Genomic DNA, 17,870 nt, shown 5'->3' on the forward strand with positions numbered 1-17,870 from the left:
CTTATACTTGTCAACCTCACCTGTTCTTTTGGTTTTGTGTGCTTTTTTTACTCATTGTATCTCAATATATTCATTGTCGCGGGTGCACTGTTTACTAGGCTACATGCTGTTAATGGGCACCTTAGATAAAATAAAGGATTGGTTGATTGACGTTTATTTTTTGTAATAAAAAGAAAAAGAAGATAAAGACTCCCGTCGCGACGTCGTTCTCTGGTACTGCATAACAAATATCTCGAGCGTTACGGGAAGACGCATTTTCAGTTGGAAAAACAATTGCCTAATTCTTTAGTCTACCTGTCCTTGAGGCGGTCTGTTTCCACATGCAGTGCACGCCGCCGCACTCGCACCGGACTTGTCGTTGTAAACCAAAAACATTTAGGATTTTACAACATTGCCTTCGGACCATCAAAACTAGCTTGGTTGCCTTTGAGCAGGTGCGCTTCTTCTACAAAGCCATTCGGCTCCTCCTCGTAAATACGCACGGACGGCGTTGAACTCGGCGTAAGAAACGCGCGACAGCTGAAAATTGAAGTCGAACAACGAAGAGGTCAGTATCATTATCGGATAAGCTGCGATATCGATTCGCCATCACTCAGGGCTGTTCTTATCACGCGGTTTGTCCACAGACGCGTTGGGAATCATCTCGAGTGTAACGCCCTACACGTCAAACGTCTAACTGCTTGAAGGCAAGTTATCGGCGATTGAACCGACCAACCGGTTCGAAATTTATATTCGGCGTTCGATCGCTATATAAGCAGCGAAATCTTTGTCGTAGACTCGTGTTCTGTTTTGCGTGTAGGATGAAGTCTTTGTGGTATGTCGGTGTCTTTCTACTTGTGGAGCACCTGAGAAGCGTGGAGCCAGCTAAGGCCCGCTGTGTGACTGGGATCATTGACGACGAAGAGCGGGCCGTTGAGTACCTCAAGGAGTTGAATGGTGTGCTGACGGACATGTGTACCAGGACTGTGGTGGCCAGTTGGAACTACGCGACAAACTTGACAGAGTACAACAAGAATCAGTCTGTAAGTGTGAACAGAATATAAAGGCAACTAGGGGTTCTAAATCGTAAACACCCTACATGAGGAATGGCGCTTCAGAACTTCAGATCTAGGTGAGATATCGTATGTGCAGCCCCGAACAACATGTGTGGAATTGTCATGCCAAGTGCTCTTGGAACGCGATGATTTGTATGGTGGATGGTTTGTATGGTTTGACGTCGCGAGACAGCTACATTTAGGAGCGTACGCTACAATTGTCGGCCAATTGATTCAATTTTTCCTCCGCAGTAAAATCTCAGAGGGCGCGGACTGTGAAACGTCCCACGTGCCAAATCACTTTCTCTTAATTGGAACAGCTGTCCCTTGAGCACGACGTACCTTTAGGACTGTTGCGAGAAGTGACTTCATCACTGCTCGGGTGCAACAAAGGGAGCTCCGGAGTTCTGACGCCATAATTCTAACATAGATATTGTTGAATATATGACGTACAGCAGTGAACTGGTATAAATAAAGCAGTATTTGTCCTGAAAAGCTCCGCACTTCCCCGCTTCATAAATATAGATCGATCACAACGTCAAGTCCAGCATCCTCGATAAGGAGATCTGGGCAAACGCAACGATGTTCAACTGGGAGTCATTCAAGGATCCTGTGACCAGGAGAGTGTTCAAAGAGTTTTCCACGCTGGGGACCTCCGTCCTGCCAGAGGAAAAATTGAGCGAGGTAAGAAGAAATGTTGCAGATAAACTAAGACAAGTCAAAGACGGAATCCGGACCTTGAGCAGACACGCGTGAGTGTACCTGCACACAAAATGCAACTAATTGCATCTTAGCAGTTCTGTTGTTTTAGTGCTGTCCAGCTCCCAGTCAAATGCAGCACAACATCCCTGGTGCAGATATAGGAAGGAAAGGGATCCGGGTCCCCTCAATCGTCTTCGTTACAAAGTGCTTCAATCGACCTTAGGTAGTGCATGTAGCATGCTGTCCCCAGTGCCTGTGGCACAAACGCAACACTCGAAGCCCGCTCGCCGCACCGCGCAAGAAATGAAATATATGTATGGAGTTAAGGGTGCTTGAGAAGCAGCAAAATTAATATAAAGGGTTGCAGATAATTCATACCAGTGCTAGAAATTAAACAATTCGTAATTATTCCATCCGTGATTGATTAGGATAGGAAGTGCCGGGCGTCGCGAATGGGCCAACAACAGGTTTGCAGTATCCCCGCAGAGCAGACCCCACACTATAATGCAACGCAAAGACATCAACATGCCCCTTGACTAAAATCACGTACGTTCCAGACCAACGTCTCCGCCCACCAAAATGTGAATACTGCGGACATCAGTGTATCTGCACTAAGGCTATGGATTGTAATTACGGAGTGCACTTCACTTATGCCCATGCCTATGTGCCCATTCTATGATACACTGGCTAATGTGTAAGTTTTCCACTTTTAGTTTATAAAACTCACAACAGACATGGCAGGGAACCACGGAGGCGCCAAGATATGTCCATTTGTTCGAGTTACGAACGAGGACGATGAATGCAACGTTTCCCTAGAACCCAGTAAGTACCGGTACAGTACAACGATCCACAGACAGGACAACGGATCAGCTCAGATACAGGAAGCAAACACAAACTCACGTGATGGTTACCTTGATTCGTTATTTTTCTTTCAGCTATAAAAAACATGTTGCAAACGTCAAAAAACCCTGAGGAACTGTTACACTTGTGGAATGAATGGAGAGCCGTCGCAGGAAAGCCCGTGAAAGAGAAGTACCTCAGGTACATTGAACTTGAAAACGAAGCTGCGCGCCTCAATGGTAAGTCACTTTGCTAGGCATCACCCAACTAGCTGAATACCGATATGTACCACTGACTGTGTGCTTGGACGCAACACGATTTTTTTTATGCAGTCGCGGCAGGATGTGCAGAAGGGTCATGGGTCTAGTGAATCTTGTGGCAGGGGGTTTCGAGAGACTGAGAGCTCGTTGTAGCATGTACCATCGGCATTCCATGCGGGGGCGAACCTATAAATCATAAGAAAAAATGTATTTGAAAAGCCCGGAGGCTGCACGTAATATCGCATTTGGTTATGGCGTTACAGGTTTCAAGGACGCCAGCGAGATGTGGCTGGACGTCTACGAACACAAAGACCTCGAGAAGGATTTGGAAGAGCTTTGGAATCAAGTAAGGCCCCTTTATGAGCAACTCCATGCCTACGTTCGCACAAAGTTACGTCACACCTACGGCGAGCACACCATCTTGAAAGATGGGCCCATTCCTGCACATCTGCTAGGTATAAGTACCATCCGTGGGAGAAAGGGCAGAACAAGACATGGCGTCTTGATCTGCCGCAAGGCTGCACTTATTGCACTGTCTGACTGTTTATTTTTCTTTCTTGTATATGTTATAGGCCATATCCACTCTCAGGTGTGGACACACCTCAACACTGAAACACAGCCGTACCCAAACAAGCCAACAATTGAAGTTACAGAAACCATGAAAAATAAAGTAAGTGGACACAGCAGAAAAATGCGCAACGCTATGCTCGTTTTCTTTACCCAATGTTCCACAAAGTTTTTTGGACGCGAGTACTTGCTTTGGGCTAATCTAAGCAAGAACGGTATAATCTGCATCATTTGCCTTTATCCGAAAAGTACCATTCAGTGTCAAAAGGCAGAGTCAGCTGCCATTTATAGTATGAATAACTGTAACAGCAATTTACCTTTACGTCCGTCAGGACTTCGGAGTGTGCAATGGCTCACGTGCCAGGCTCACACATGGCAGAGTTTTGTCATATGATTCCGTAATAAAAACAGCCCCTCTTTGCGAAGAGTGTAGTTTCACTCTCCCTCTTACAATCGTGCACGGGATATGTTTGTAGAACATGACACAGCTGGACATGTTCAAGCTATCAGAGGAGTTCTTTACTTCAATGGGCTTGTTACCGATGCCAGAATCATTCTGGGAGAAATCTGTCATCAAAAAGCCTACGGACAGAGAAGTCATATGTCACGCTTCAGCCTGGGACTTCTGCGCCAACAACGATGTCAGGTGCGGAAGTTCCCACCAGAGATTAAGGTTGAATTATGGACAACTACAATGTCTTGTTGGATTTACATGCAGGATCAAACAGTGCACCCAGGTGAAGATGGACGACTTGCTTGTAGTACACCACGAAATGGGACATGTTGAGTACTTTCTTCAGTACGCAAAACAGCCATACTACTTCAGAGCTGGGGCCAATCCCGGTACGTGTTCTGCAGTGTTAATATTTATAACGGACAGTTGTGCATGACAACTTATTATCTCATCTGTTCTCTGTATGTTTGCACAACAGGTTTCCACGAGGCTATTGGGGACACAATCGCTTTGGCCGTGGCAACTCCAAAACATTTGAAGAGCATTGGCCTACTCGAAAATTCGACGGACGACGCAGGTACGGAATATAAGTACGGTACTCGTGCAGCAATGGGGATCGATGGCCATAGGTATTTTGTTAGCGGGGATGTGGAAAACTAGACGCATTTCCTCATATGTCTATATCAAAGATGTGAAGTCAACCCTCGGCCCGTGAACTCTCGGTTTACCCTTTACGCGTTTCCCCGTCTTATGAACCGTATACCTCGTGGGACGAGACATTTCTCACGTTGAACATAAAAGGAGTATACAATACTGCCTACGTGTTATCTATATATACGGCGTCAAATCTTCCATGTGGTCTGCTGATGAAACTCCCCACTCATCATCTTAATTTTTTTTTTCATGTGTTCCTCCCTCGTTTTATGAACGCGGTCGATATCCGAACAGTGAGCGCATTCTGTGGGCATTAACCTGAATTACCTCAGGGTGTCTTCCATAGCGCAAAAGCCTGAGTCTCTGCACAAACAGAATAGCGATACTTAGAGTCACTAAATAGGGTACAGAATATAGCATTCCTTTTCCGCGCCGGAGCCGCCGTTCGGTGTGCGCGATTGGACCGATCGTGTCGCGTGGTTTCTCCTTCCAAGGGCTCACCGTCCATGTTGAGTCCCCTCCATTCAAAACCGGTTTCTTGGATAGCGAGCTGGCTCGACTGCGCGTTGTTCTACACCGGAGAACAGGGAGATTGTCATCCCATTGCCAGGCGACGCAGCCGCGCCTGACTCAAGATGGCGGGCTCACTCGCCGGCGTGGCTCAGTGTCACTACTCTGCTCCCTATTTAGTGACTCTAGCGACACTAACACAAGTGTAAATCAACACTGTGTTACTAACTGTGGCAACAAACACAACACTACGTGTGTCGTCCTTCCGTGTATGCCCAAGCTCAGGCTTCTGCACTATGGAGTATGTCTCGCCATAGCTGAACTGCATCTACGCCATACTGCCAGTGTATTTTCCCTCGATTTATTAACGCTATGCGGGCAGGAGGTCAACAACGCACCAAATGTCTGCGATGACCGAGGGCAATTTGCTATGCGTACCTAGAAGGGTGACTCGGGTGTCTGCACGGAGAGCGGGTAAATAAATGTCCTACTGGAGTTTGAAATGGACATATCAAGCAACGCAAAGCGAAACCAGTTGACCAGGAATGGACAACATTCCTGCCAGTGTAGAAGCAAGTTTTGACAATCTTGAAGTATTTGTCGGGGCTTGTCAGGGTTGTACAGAAAACGACAGTGAAAGCTACCGAGCCAAATGTGCTGTTGATTTACTTTTATAGAACAACATCTAAGCTACAATGCGTTACGCCGAAGGCACGATCGACGAGACGACGAAAAAGGTAGAAAATGGAATGGTTGAGGTATTATACAGTGTGTCCAACATGCAGCGGGGTCTAAAAAAACACGGTGCGTCGTGAGCGAATGAAAACTGCAGAATATTGTCAAGAGCCGCGTGTTCTAATCACCTGTATTTTCCATGGTGGCTCTTTATTTAATTAGGCCGAGATGTGAATTGGAAAGTTGTAGAGCGTATCGAGAAACACTCATCGCAATTGCTTCCTACAGTACAGGTACGCCTTGAGAGAATATTTTCTTTTCTTTTTTTGTAAGAAATAACACATGCGAAATCCTAAAGTGTAGCACGTGACACGAGACCAGAGCCCCTACGCGCGCGCCTCGATTTCAGAGCTCTCAAGCGTACAAAGGAACAACTACATCCATTACCTGAAGGTCGCTTCTCGGCAGATAACGGATGTAGTAGTTCTCCTATACGCTTGAGAGAACTCTCAAATCAAGACGCGCGCGAGACCCTCGGGCGCCACTGTGTCGCCTCTTCGTAGGGATCCTCATTTCTTTTTCGGCTTTGTTACTTACGGTATAAACTGTCATATTGGAATGAAAATGCGACTTACTTGGGACAAATATATCATTTTGTAATGCATTATCAGGAAAGATCAACGCTGGACAGCCTCTGACACATGTCGTGTCTTGACACGCAATGCAATGCGCAAATACTGCCCGTGAGTACCCCCACAACACGGTTCGTTCAGTGAACACCAGGGGGCGACTCCCAAACTTTTCGGCGCTTCGCCTATGTCACACTTTCGGATTTCGCGCGCGTTCTTAATTACAATAAAAAAAAAAAAAAAAAAAGAAACACCAAGCAACGCCTACGCTCTAGTAAACAATTGCGATGGGTATTGCTAGCCACGCTCTACAACTTTCCAATTCACGTGTCGGCCCTATGAAAAATAATTTAAAAGTTAGCTAATTACGCCTAGTTAATTAACCGGCCGCCATGAAAAAAAAGTACACGCGATCAGCACACGCTAATCCTCACAATATTCTCAAGTTTTTCATTCGCTTATGGCTCATCGCGTTTATTTTAGAACCCGGTGCACGTTGGCTTGGACACCCTGTTTCTTGTTCACAACTTTCTTGTTGTTGGGTTTCTGAGCTCAAGATCGCGGGTTCGATCCCGGTCGTGGACGGTAGCAAGGAGGGGAAGGTAAATATTGCTTCCGCTAACCGCGTTTCGTAAATTTCTGGCGCATTTCAAAAGAACCCCGGCGGTCGAACTTATCCGGAGTCCTACCCTGCGGCACGTGCAGCATGTCGCCACACAAATAGGCTGAGTCAGCCTACGTGTAAATCTACTCCAAATTATTATATTACCAAAAGATTAATCTTACCCCTAACGATTTGTTGAAGGGGGTACCGAGGATTTGTCCTGCTTGCCGATGGATGTAACAAAGTTAAGCAGAAGAATATTGGCGAATCGAGGATTCGTCCTGCTTGTCAATGGATGTACCGAAGTTTGCTAAGTAGAAGAATATTGGTGAATCGAGAATCAACTCTATTCATTCCAGGGTTTCTTTCAGCAAAACCCAGCAATTTCTTCCTCAAGGCGTTTTGAGGAGCAGTGAAGGCCCCCCTCCATTTTTTTTTTTTTTTCAATTTTCGATGCAGCCCTAAGAACCACGATCATAGCTTACCTGTAGTGCGCAAGAGAGGTCTTTAGAAACCCCTCCACTCGTTCAGATGACCCGTAAGAGAATGAGTGAAGCTCATTCGGTGACGTGGAGAGTCCGCCACAAGTAGCGGCAGTGCTGTATTCGTAGCAGACGAATTTTCAACGGAAAATGATACCTCGTGGCTGCCCGATGTGCCGCTGCTTGGTCACATCTGGATCTGATTACGCTACGTCAGGAGATTCGACCGGGCCTCCAAAATCATGCTGCACCGCTCTTGGCTACTTTTTGGGCCGCGGCGTTGGAAATTCAGTGACAAGACACTGCGCAGGGGAAATATATATTCTGCATTGCTGTTCTTGCTAGGCGGCTTGATGAGTGAACAAAGCTTTACGTTGCGCTTCTCCGTAATCCATAGATTGCATCTCCACTTTGTCTCGTCCCAGTAAGTGTCATTACAGCGCTTGGAATTATTTTGATCAATCGATAAATGAAACAAGTTTCAAGTTTTCAAAAAAATGCTACATGTCACTTACTTGCGTCTTCAAGATCATAATAGCGACGACGTGAAGGGTTTCACGGGAAATTTAAGTACTGCTACCCAATAATTTCACAGAGTGGATTCCACAAGTCTCCAAGTATTCGATTATAGAATTTTCTGTAATGCCTTTATGCATTAGCTTGTAACGGAAATTAGTGTAGGTGGATTTCTTCAAAAGTGGGCAGAAGTTCCTGTTACTCTTCGACTGCAGTGCTTGGCGAAAGAAAACAGCTACTCAGAAACTGAAACTAATCGCTCCACTTAATGCCGTGATCCGTCGGTAGCTTTCTCACGCACGCAACAGTTGGGCATGTGTGAGTGTGACGTCGATGGGTTCATCATGGGCGCTTTCAGGCAAAAGACAAGTCCAGATTAATTCTGTCCAGGCGCAGAATCTCCCTCCTCTCCCCCAACCGGTACACATATAAGCAAACAAGTCGCTCTGTAGTCGCACCATAGACGGATGATGTTGAAGACCTGCTGCTGCCACGTACAACTCAGTTTCCTTTTCTGCAGAATCTGACATTAACTACCTGTACAGCATTGCACTTAGCAAGATAGCCACTTTGCCTGCTGAGTACATCTACGACCTGTGGCGATGGAACGTATTTCGTGGAGTTTACGCTACTGAGGAGCTCAATGAGAAGTGGTGGGAACTGCTGTAAGTGATAGCGGCCTGCATCGATGCAGTTTGCACCCGATGCAGTGTCATCAGCAGGTTTTACTATGATGTCCAGATTCAAGTACCAGGGCATCTGTCCTGGGGTGAAGAGAACTTCTGATGATTTTGATCCACCATCCAAGTACCACATATCTGCAAGTGTACCCTACATAAGGTGATCTTAGAATTCTCTGTGATCCACAGTAGACTATGATAGTGGGGCTGCTGGTATAGATATCCAGATAATCATCAAAAATTGCAGGTACTTTGTGAGCACCATCCTGCAGTTTCAGTTCTACAAATCCCTGTGTGAGGAAGCTCATCACGACGGCCCTCTGCATACCTGTGATTTCTACCAATCCAAAGAAGCAGGAAAACTGTTCAGGTGCAGTGTCTTTTCCTGTAATTGTTGAATGGGTCACTGTGTTCAAAATTTTCATATGGTCAGTGTGGGCCATATTTTCCCCCAATGTTCCTCAACAATATCTTTTATTTCTTCAGCGAGATGTTGCAGCTAGGAAAATCAGTTCCGTGGCCAGATGTGCTCAGCCTAGTGACCAAAGGGAAGACAAATAAAATGGATGCCAGACCCATGCTTGAGTATTTTGAGCCACTGATGCAGTGGCTTCGAAAAGAAAACGAAGGGGAGACAATCGGATGGAAAAGTTCTGACCCAACTGTGTGCCCCAGTCTCCAGAGTCACCACGTGTGAATGCTACCAAGTTCCCTGTGTAGACATGTCCATGTTATTCGAGCTAGATCTCATTTGGGTATATTTTGTGTTTCACACCATAGCAATAAAAAATGTTGTTCCACAGAGCGCAACTATGCTTCAGGGCTTGAAAGCGTATGACTGATGCATATGCATAGGAGCAAGTTACAAAATTTATTAAAAACAATCAAATTTTAGCAGTTATTCAATTTGTAAGCTCAATAAGTGCTTCAACCACGTTTCCTTGATGTTCCCGCAATTTTAGCTCAGCTATATGCCGAGGGATTTCCATTTCATGCATCTGTAAATGGAAAAAATAGACCAGTGAGTGTGACAAATGCACAATCAGGCACATACAGTGCATGGGTAACACGCTTCACAATATATTGCACTAGGACATGGGGAAAATATCAACATTTTAAGCAGGCAGGTTGCATAAAAACAATAAAGACACCCATATAATGCTGATGTATTATCCCTTGAAGGAGCAATGAGGAGCACGGTTCAGAACCCTGTCTCATTGGTTGAGCTGTCCCCATCAAGATTCACCATGCAGAATATGTTAGCTGTGCAGCGTAATGTCACTGCACAATCGAATTTACAAAAACAGTTGGAGAAAGCAGCTGCAGACAGCCAGCACAAACTTTGTGTGATGTTGGCAAGCCCCTGTGCCTTTCTTCTTAGCTCACGCAATGCTTATACCTGTTTGAGCTGCGCCAGTCTATGCCACAAGTCACATGTCAGGGGAATAGGCTATGTCACAACGTACCCTGCTCCTTTCCTCATTCTCTGATACACTCTTTCCAAAAGTGGAGGATTTTTAGAAGGTGTGCAAAGCAGAGGCCTCCCACACACTCAATTTATTCGTTGCATAAGCAGCAAAGGACAAGATCCTCGGTGCTTCTTTAACAATTAGGGTATAATAAATGGAATGTTCATGCGACCAAATATAAACCTTATTTTTTCCATCAAACAATGACAGTATATACAGGGTGCATCACGTAAGACTGATCAGAATTTTCCTAAATTCATGATTTGTGTTTCTTTCGGAAGTCATTGAATATATCTATTCTGAATGGGGCCTACTCAAAGGTAGTGGTGCATCAGTAATTAGTGCAGCCGTTAATTAACTTTCATAATTAATCTTTATACTTCATGAAAATAGGTTGACCACGGAACTGCAAAGTTGTAGTCCTCAACCCTGATGAGTCTCGTCCGCTAGAATTGAAACAGCAGGGCTTTTGTCTGCTCTAGCAAAAAATATGCGAAAATGCACAACTTTCGAGCATTGCGCGAAATGGACCTTTTCCACAATGCTTCTGCGCATGTTTTGTGGCCCTGAGAGCACTGAAGATGGTCCTTTTTAAATAGATTGGACCAATAGACCTCTATCTGTTTGTAAACAAATGACGTCATAGTGTTCGACAGCGCCACGAGTTCGGTAGTGTTGAACTACGTTCAAAGCTAGTGGCGAACAAGGTCGCGCCCGAAAGCCACGGTCTTGAGGGGATTACGATAGTCTCTGAAAGAGACGCGACTTTCGGTCCTACTTTCCTTTCAGCGAACAATTGCCCATTTGTGGAACCCAGTTCTCCCCCTTCCGATCTGTTTCGGGTAGAGGTTTATATGGCGCTGGCTATGCTCTGACGAACGCTGATTATGTCTCACCAGACAGCCGCTAGGATATGACGCGGTGATACTGCTATTTTTTAGTTTTGTTAAAGCCTCTAAAAATGTGCCCCACTTATCGAGCCGCGGAATCAGTTATTTTATCTTTGTTATCTGCATGGTTTTTGGAAGGTCTGGAAGCTTTGCAATCAGCTTTCGGGTGGCGTTTTAGCGATAACGTAGGTTGAAAAATGGCATCACCATTTCCCCTCACACCCACTCCTGGGGACAGAGTGGGGTGCTCCATGTTTTGAGGAACAGCCTGGCATCTATTGAGAGAGGGTGACAGCGAGAGGGGGATGTGAAAAGACGGCCGCAAAACACTTCATGAGTCTGCCCCGTCCTGTTGTTCCAATATCCATGTCGTCTTCGTCCCCACTCCTCAGCCTCAAGGAGATGCTACCTTCCTCACGTACACACCAGCTCGCTTGCTTACCACTCCTGTGCTCAACTGGATTCAGTGCGTTCATTCGCCACACATTTGATACCTTCTCCTTTAATCTTTCAACTGCTTTTGGCGTAGTGAACCAATGTGGTGACAGTTACTTGAAACATGTGCTCGAAAGAGCCTTGTGTTCCACTTCTTATCTCTGTATTCAAGAATTCTACTATATGCTATAGAAATGGTACTTACAATAAGTTCCACATCTTCTTTTCTAATTGTAACTTTTGCAAGCTCCTTTTGTCTTGCAGCTTTTTCTGCAGTCTCCTTGGAATGCCTTTCGCCGATAACAGACATGGCCTAACAGAGAAAAGAGTAGTAAGGACCTGTAAAAATACGGCTTCCATTGTTCAGGCACAGGTACCCCCTCAGTGATTTATGCGGGTCTTAAGAATCGGGATGTGCAAGAATTATCCAAGAGGGTTTGCCCCCTTCCTAATTTCTGGAACAGGTAAACTTTGGCTAATACAAGCACACATTTTCAGGGTTTAGGGTAATTCTGCAAGGCACTGCGTAAACCTCAGAACGCGCTTCTTCATAAATATGCAACACATGTGCTGTATTCATTGCTCGCGCCGCGCCATCACACTTGTGCTGCGGGTTACACTATTCAGAAGGCGAACATGATGTGTTACGTGTAAGTAAGGTCACAAACTGGTACATACACCCATGATGTCTTGTGTGCGTATTTCTTTGTCCTCTGCATAGTCGGTCACTTTTTCCAAGTCTGCAGCACCACTGTCATGCTTGGCAACTTTCTTCTGCGGCTTCTGATCTTCGTCACCTCCAGTGTCCTCTGTATCGTCTGCCATTGTCTGATGCTTCAACAGGCGGTTTCAAATGTACGAACACGTTAGAATAACGGGCATACGCTCAGGAAAACTGACGAGCCGAACTGAGCACGAGCAATCTCAAAAGGACGCCGCCATCTTTCCTTCGCAAGGAACAAGAACAAGCGTCCGCCACGCGGAGTAAGTGGGAATTAACGATACGAAGAATCTCCTTGGCTTCGCGTCGCTCGCGTGAATATTGATGCTAGATCTATCTGTCACCTGTCTGGGAAAGTTGTAACGTTACAGATAAAACAGATAAATCTCACAGAATATGTAAAAGGTGTCGTAGAAATCGTGAACTCATATAACATCTAAGTTGGATCACAACTTGGTGTAGCTCGCATCTGGCAGAGAGAGAGCGTCTCAGTTTCGTGTATTGATACACAGTAATTTCAATTGCTTATGATTTTTAGGCGAACCATTCTTCAGCTACTAACACCGAAAAAGTGGTACGTTTTCTGGCCTCGTAACAAAACGGAACGGCAGTACGCACTCCTTCACAATCGCACCCGATTGCATGCGGACCATTTCCAATCGTTCAAGACCAATTTTGTAAGTGGTGCGCTGCAGTGGCGCTGACGTCAATGATTGCGTCGTAAGCCGTTTATAAAACTCGAGCTTGAAGCGCTCGTTGTGTCCACGACCATCTCTATAATATCTCTATTATAGAGATGGTCGTGGTTGTGTCAGATGAGATGGGACCTCGCAAGCGGCCACAACCCACAGAAGAGGAGCTCCTCGACCGGAAACGGCGCAAGGCGACGGAACAAGATCAAGTCTGTGTGGCGCTTCAATGCACCGTTCTGGCCATTGAGAGAAACTCGTATCCTCAACCCAATACTGAACCAAGACGGTAACAAGGCCCGCAATAATGTAAAGATATTCAAGAGTTTCATAGTGAGCCACCTGTCCGGATTTCACCCAAACAGTTCGGAAATTCAAGGCTTGCATCCGGTGTCCGGGTGAAGGTGTAATCCGGACATCAAATATTCGGAAATTGGCAAATTCAGGGTAAAAAACTTCCGACTTTTTACGAGTTTTTCGTTTGCATCATTGTCACCAAGGATTGAGCGATTGCAAAAATGAACAATCAAAGCTGCTTGAGACAGATGAAGATAGTGTAGACAGCCTCTCATCTATTATTACAACCCTCGGTATGCAGCACTCAACATTAAAGTCTCAATAATTTAATACACTCCCTCACAATCCACTTCGTCCTAGCCAAAACGGTATGCAGACGTTTCGGTACAGGCCGCTTCGGTACACGGACGTCGATACAAGTCCGTGTACCGAGATGTCCGTACCAGAATGTCCTAGGTACCAAAATGTCTTGTACCGAAATTTCCTACGATATCCAGGATTTTAGTGAAAACAGAATTCGTGATGACAGAGGAATGAGAGATGTTACCAATATATATACCGCAGTAGTTCACGGAAGAGGAGGAACAAGAACGTTATTCTGCTGTATACAATAATTTCCGCAGAAATCGACCTCTGGGGGGGGGGGCAGAGCTTCCAAGGGGGAAGGGGGTATATGTATATTGTCGTGAAGATAATGAAGACGATGCCCTGATCGTGCTCGCATCTGAATGATCGCGCGTGCCTGCTTCTTCTTGCTGGTCAGAATAAACCGCTCGGTTGTCCCGCTGAGTTGCTCCCTCTTAATCCCCGACATAACTGGTGGAGGTGCGGGGCATCGATCCCCGTACCTCTCGCCCCTTTTATGGATTCGCGCCCGTTTCCACGACAGTCTGCTAGCGGCTACGAAGGTGGACCACGTCGTTCTCGATCGCCGTCACCGTATCCTCGCCGCCGCCGGTCCTCGTCGCCCCTTGTTCCCGCCGGCCCAAACTGACCCACGCAGCCTGCGGTAGCGTGGAGGTGCAGGCTGCACACGCGTCCCCGCCGATAAACCCTCCCGACCCACTTGACGTCAGCCGCCTTCGTCTCTTACGCTCTAACTACGTCGCCATTAACATTGACAATCACCCTGTTCTTGCACTCGTCGACACTGGAGCCACCAAGTCATGTATGTACATCCGGCGAAACGCTTGTTTGGATTCTGAATACCTCTTCGGACAAGCAACTCCTCCCAGAAGCCATGTGTGCCGCTACCGCAACCCCCATCACATCTGATGGCGTGAAAAGGGGCTCAGGACAGCCCTCCACACACTGTGAGCACTTCCGGCTCTCGCGCCTCACCCGAGTGGATTCACAAGACCATCGCCGACGATCTCTCGGATTGTGAAAAGCAGCAACAGTTATCTATCCTACAAGATTTCCAAGACATTTTTGATGCCGGCGCTCCCACCTCCCGTCTTCCCGTCACACACACCGTCGAACATACTATAAACACGGGAGACTCCGCCCCGATTCACAGCCGTCCATACAGAGTCTCGTCGTCGGAACGCAACATAATCCAGACGCACGTCTCTGATATGCTTAAACGTGGCGTAGTGCAACCATCGTCGAGCCCTTGGTCCTCGCCAGTTGTTCTAGTGAAGAAAAAAAAGACGGCACGTGGCGATTCTGTATCGATTTCCGCAGACTGAACAAAATTACGAAGAAAGACGTGTACCCCTTACCACGTATCGATGACCTTCTGGACTGTTTGAACGGGTCTGAGTATTTCTCTTGTTTAGACCTGCGGAGTGGCTACTGGCAGGTCCCCGTTGCATGACCTGACCGTGAAAATACAGCATTTATTACCCCGGACGGTCTATTTGAGTTCACGGTAATGCCGTTCGGACTGTCAAATGCGCCTGCAACTTTCGAAAGAATGATGGATACCATCCTCCAGGGCCTCAAGTGGCACATGTGTCTTTGCTACCTAGACGACGTTGTTATCTTCTCTTCCACGTTTCGGGATCATGTGGACCGGTTGCTTGAGGTCCTCTCCCGATTCCGCTGTGCTGGCCTCCAGCTAAACTCGAAGTGCCTCTTTGGTAGTCGCCGCATCACCGTTTTGGGACATGTCGTCGACCGTCACGGTATACATCCAGACCCCAAGAAAGTCGAAGCCGCCCAGACGTTTCCATGTCCCACGTCACTTAAACAGTTGCGCGCCTTCCTTGGATTATGCTCATACTTCCGCCATTTTATACCTCACTTTGCTGACATCGCCGAACCGCTGTACAGCCTGCTCAAGAAAGACGCCCGATACCATTGGACGGAGGCTGCAGAGCACTCGTTCCTCGTCCTTAAGCAACATCTTACGACGGACCCTGTACTGGGGTTTTTCATTGAAGGTGCCTGGACTGAACTCCATACCGACGCTAGCGACACGGGATTGGGGGCAGGGCTGGGCAGGAATACTCAAAATTTGTATTATAATACAAATACAATAATACTTGCTGAAAAATTGTATTATGATACTAATACGTAATACATTTTATTTTCAAGTATTATAATACATAGTACTATTACTTCCCTGTATTACTCAAGTAATACACTAGTAATACTTTTGTGCCGTGACAGACAGTTATTAGAAAAGGAATCCCAGACATATTTCTGAAGCCACCGGTCCGGTCAACACATGTTTATTTCAGTTGATTGCACTTAAGAAGGAACATCTTTTCAAATACGGCATCTTCTAACGATCGTCTGTTTGGTCTGAGTTGCAGGTTCGCAAACTAAAACAATCGTTCAACCGACGCGGACGAACATAAATTAGTGTTGAACTTTAAGAAAACACTGATGGGTAGTCGTCCAACCAACATGGACAAGTCTACGCGCTTGTCATCGAGGTACTTCAGGACTTCCAACTTAGCACGGCACAGTGCACAGCTCTCAGGGCGCTCTCTCGCGGGACGCAGGTGTGTGTGTCTATAATCCCCTTTTTTCTGCCTTGCTTTCTGACGCACCGACCCTGGCTCTATTCTATGATATGACCCCCTAAGGGCTCCGGGTTGTTCACCCAGAGTGGAGAAGTTTCTCAGAAATTTGAGTCAGCCAGCTCCTGTAATCGTCCCTCTGTTGCACGTTGAAGTGTGATCCTCTGTTGGCAGAACTAGGTCGTGTTCGTAGGACTGGAATGGTACCGAAAGCATACACGTGTAAGACCCATCACCTCAGGCAAGACATGTCATAAGCATTACGAGTTTTGCAGTAATACAATGCAAGTAATACTCGATTTCTTTGTATTATAATACGAAATACAAATACTCTAAAGTATTACAGTAACGGTATTATAATACAATGTATTTGTAATACTGCCCAGCCCTGATTGGGGGCTGTCCTCGTCCAAAAAGTTAACGGTGTGGAACGTGTCATCGCCTACGCCAGCCGTACTCTCTCTTGACCAGAGACTATTCTACCACCGAGAAAGAATGCTTGGCCGTTGTTTGGGCAATCTCCAAATTTCGTCCCTATATCTACGGAAGACCTTTTAGTGTCGTGACAGATCACCATTCCCTATGTTGGCTCTCCAATCTGAAGAATCCCGGAGGCCGCCTTGGCCGCTGGATGCTCAAGCTGCAAGAATACGACATTACTATTTCCTACAAGTCTGGCCGACAACACTCCGACGCGGACGCTCTTTCTCGCCTACATCCAGATACCCATGACGATCCCGTCACCTCCGCTCTGTACATGACTTGCCCTCTCTCCACTGTGGTCCTTGACATTGAACAGCGTCGCGATCCTCTTCTCCTCCCTCTCATACAACTGCTAGAGGACCCAGATCGACCGGCACCACGACGCCTCCAGCGAAAAGCCAAGCTGTACACCTTGCACGCCTCCATTCTCTATCGCAAGAACTATCGCCCCGATGGCAACCGTTGGCTGCTTGTTGTGCCGGCATCTCTGCAAACTGACATCATTCGCACGTGCCATGATGACCCCACTGCTGGCCACCTCGGGTTTCTCAAGACGTATTCCCGCCTCATCGATCGCTTTTTCTGGTGCGGCATGTATCGCTCCGTTTGGAAACACGTTCGCTCTTGCGCACCCTACCGGACTCCCTCCCGGGCACCTCCAACCACTTGCCCCACCGTCTCAACCGTTTGGCCGGCTCGAGATTGACTTTCTGGGACCCTTCCCGCCTTCTACTCTTGGAAACCGGTGGATATTGGTTGCTGTAGATCATTTGACACGATACGTCGAGACCAAAGCCGTCCCTGTAGACACTGCGGACCAGGTCTCCCATTTTTTCCTCCACCGCATAGTCCTTCGACACGGTGCGCCTCGTACCCTTCTCAGTGACCGCGGTACCCCTTTCTTGTCCGCTGTCGTTCGTTCCCTCCTTGACGCGTGCAGCACGGTCCATGCCCTCACGACGTCCTACCACCCACAAACGAATGGTTTAACTGAGCGCTTCAACCACACACTCGCCGATATGATCTCGATGTACGTCTCCTGCGACCACGCCAACTGGGACATGGTGTTACCATACATCACTTATGCCTACAACACCGCACGACAGCGCACTACCGGCAATAGCCCTTACTATCTTCTCTACTCCAGCCAACCTACAACTCTTTTAGATACCCTGCTGCCTTGTCCTCCCGAGGCCGTTCCGCCTGTCCTGGTGGCCGACGCCGTCGCTAACGCTGAAGAAGCTCGTCAGTTGGCTCACCTACGCACATTCGCTTCGCAAGACGAAGACCGTTCCCGGTATGACGCT

General features: G+C 47.0%; 2 protein-coding genes across 2 annotated transcripts; one reads left to right on the top strand and one right to left on the bottom strand.

The window, feature by feature from the left end:
• The first annotated feature begins 310 nt into the window (after positions 1 to 310).
• LOC135385949 (angiotensin-converting enzyme-like) lies at positions 311 to 9,411 on the top strand. The gene is made up of 15 exons (XM_064615600.1): positions 311 to 547; positions 627 to 686; positions 800 to 1,022; positions 1,560 to 1,718; positions 2,450 to 2,558; positions 2,672 to 2,815; positions 3,100 to 3,291; positions 3,409 to 3,506; positions 3,880 to 4,049; positions 4,122 to 4,246; positions 4,336 to 4,434; positions 8,448 to 8,592; positions 8,669 to 8,767; positions 8,855 to 8,977; positions 9,094 to 9,411. Exons 3-15 carry the CDS (start codon positions 801 to 803, stop codon positions 9,302 to 9,304), a joined length of 1,896 nt encoding a protein of 631 aa, XP_064471670.1. The 5' UTR covers positions 311 to 547; positions 627 to 686; position 800; the 3' UTR covers positions 9,305 to 9,411.
• A 53-nt stretch (positions 9,412 to 9,464) lies between these two features.
• LOC135385950 (huntingtin-interacting protein K-like) lies at positions 9,465 to 12,362 on the bottom strand. Its single transcript, XM_064615601.1, has 3 exons — positions 12,080 to 12,362; positions 11,607 to 11,714; positions 9,465 to 9,605 (listed from the first exon to the last, which is right to left on the bottom strand). Exons 1-3 carry the CDS (start codon positions 12,224 to 12,226, stop codon positions 9,510 to 9,512), a joined length of 351 nt encoding a protein of 116 aa, XP_064471671.1. The 5' UTR covers positions 12,227 to 12,362; the 3' UTR covers positions 9,465 to 9,509.
• Positions 12,363 to 17,870: the final 5,508 nt, after the last annotated feature.

Source organism: Ornithodoros turicata, chromosome 2 (genome assembly GCF_037126465.1).
Source record: "Ornithodoros turicata isolate Travis chromosome 2, ASM3712646v1, whole genome shotgun sequence".
NCBI classification, from domain to species: Eukaryota; Metazoa; Arthropoda; class Arachnida; order Ixodida; family Argasidae; genus Ornithodoros; species Ornithodoros turicata.

What these genes read in the sequence shown, in the direction of transcription:
- LOC135385949 (XM_064615600.1), top strand. Translation starts at nt 801, where the DNA reads ATGAAGTCTTTGTGGTATGTCGGTGTCTTTCTACTTGTGGAGCACCTG. An exon ending in CATTCCTGCACATCTGCTAG is followed by an intron (nt 3,292 to 3,408) that starts GTATAAGTACCA and finishes TATATGTTATAG; the next exon opens with GCCATATCCACTCTCAGGTG. An exon ending in CAGAAACCATGAAAAATAAA is followed by an intron (nt 3,507 to 3,879) that starts GTAAGTGGACAC and finishes ATATGTTTGTAG; the next exon opens with AACATGACACAGCTGGACAT.
- LOC135385950 (XM_064615601.1), bottom strand. Translation starts at nt 12,226, where the DNA reads ATGGCAGACGATACAGAGGACACTGGAGGTGACGAAGATCAGAAGCCG. An exon ending in GCACACAAGACATCATGGGT is followed by an intron (nt 11,715 to 12,079) that starts GTATGTACCAGT and finishes TTTCTCTGTTAG; the next exon opens with GCCATGTCTGTTATCGGCGA. An exon ending in AAGAAGATGTGGAACTTATT is followed by an intron (nt 9,606 to 11,606) that starts GTAAGTACCATT and finishes TTCCATTTACAG; the next exon opens with ATGCATGAAATGGAAATCCC.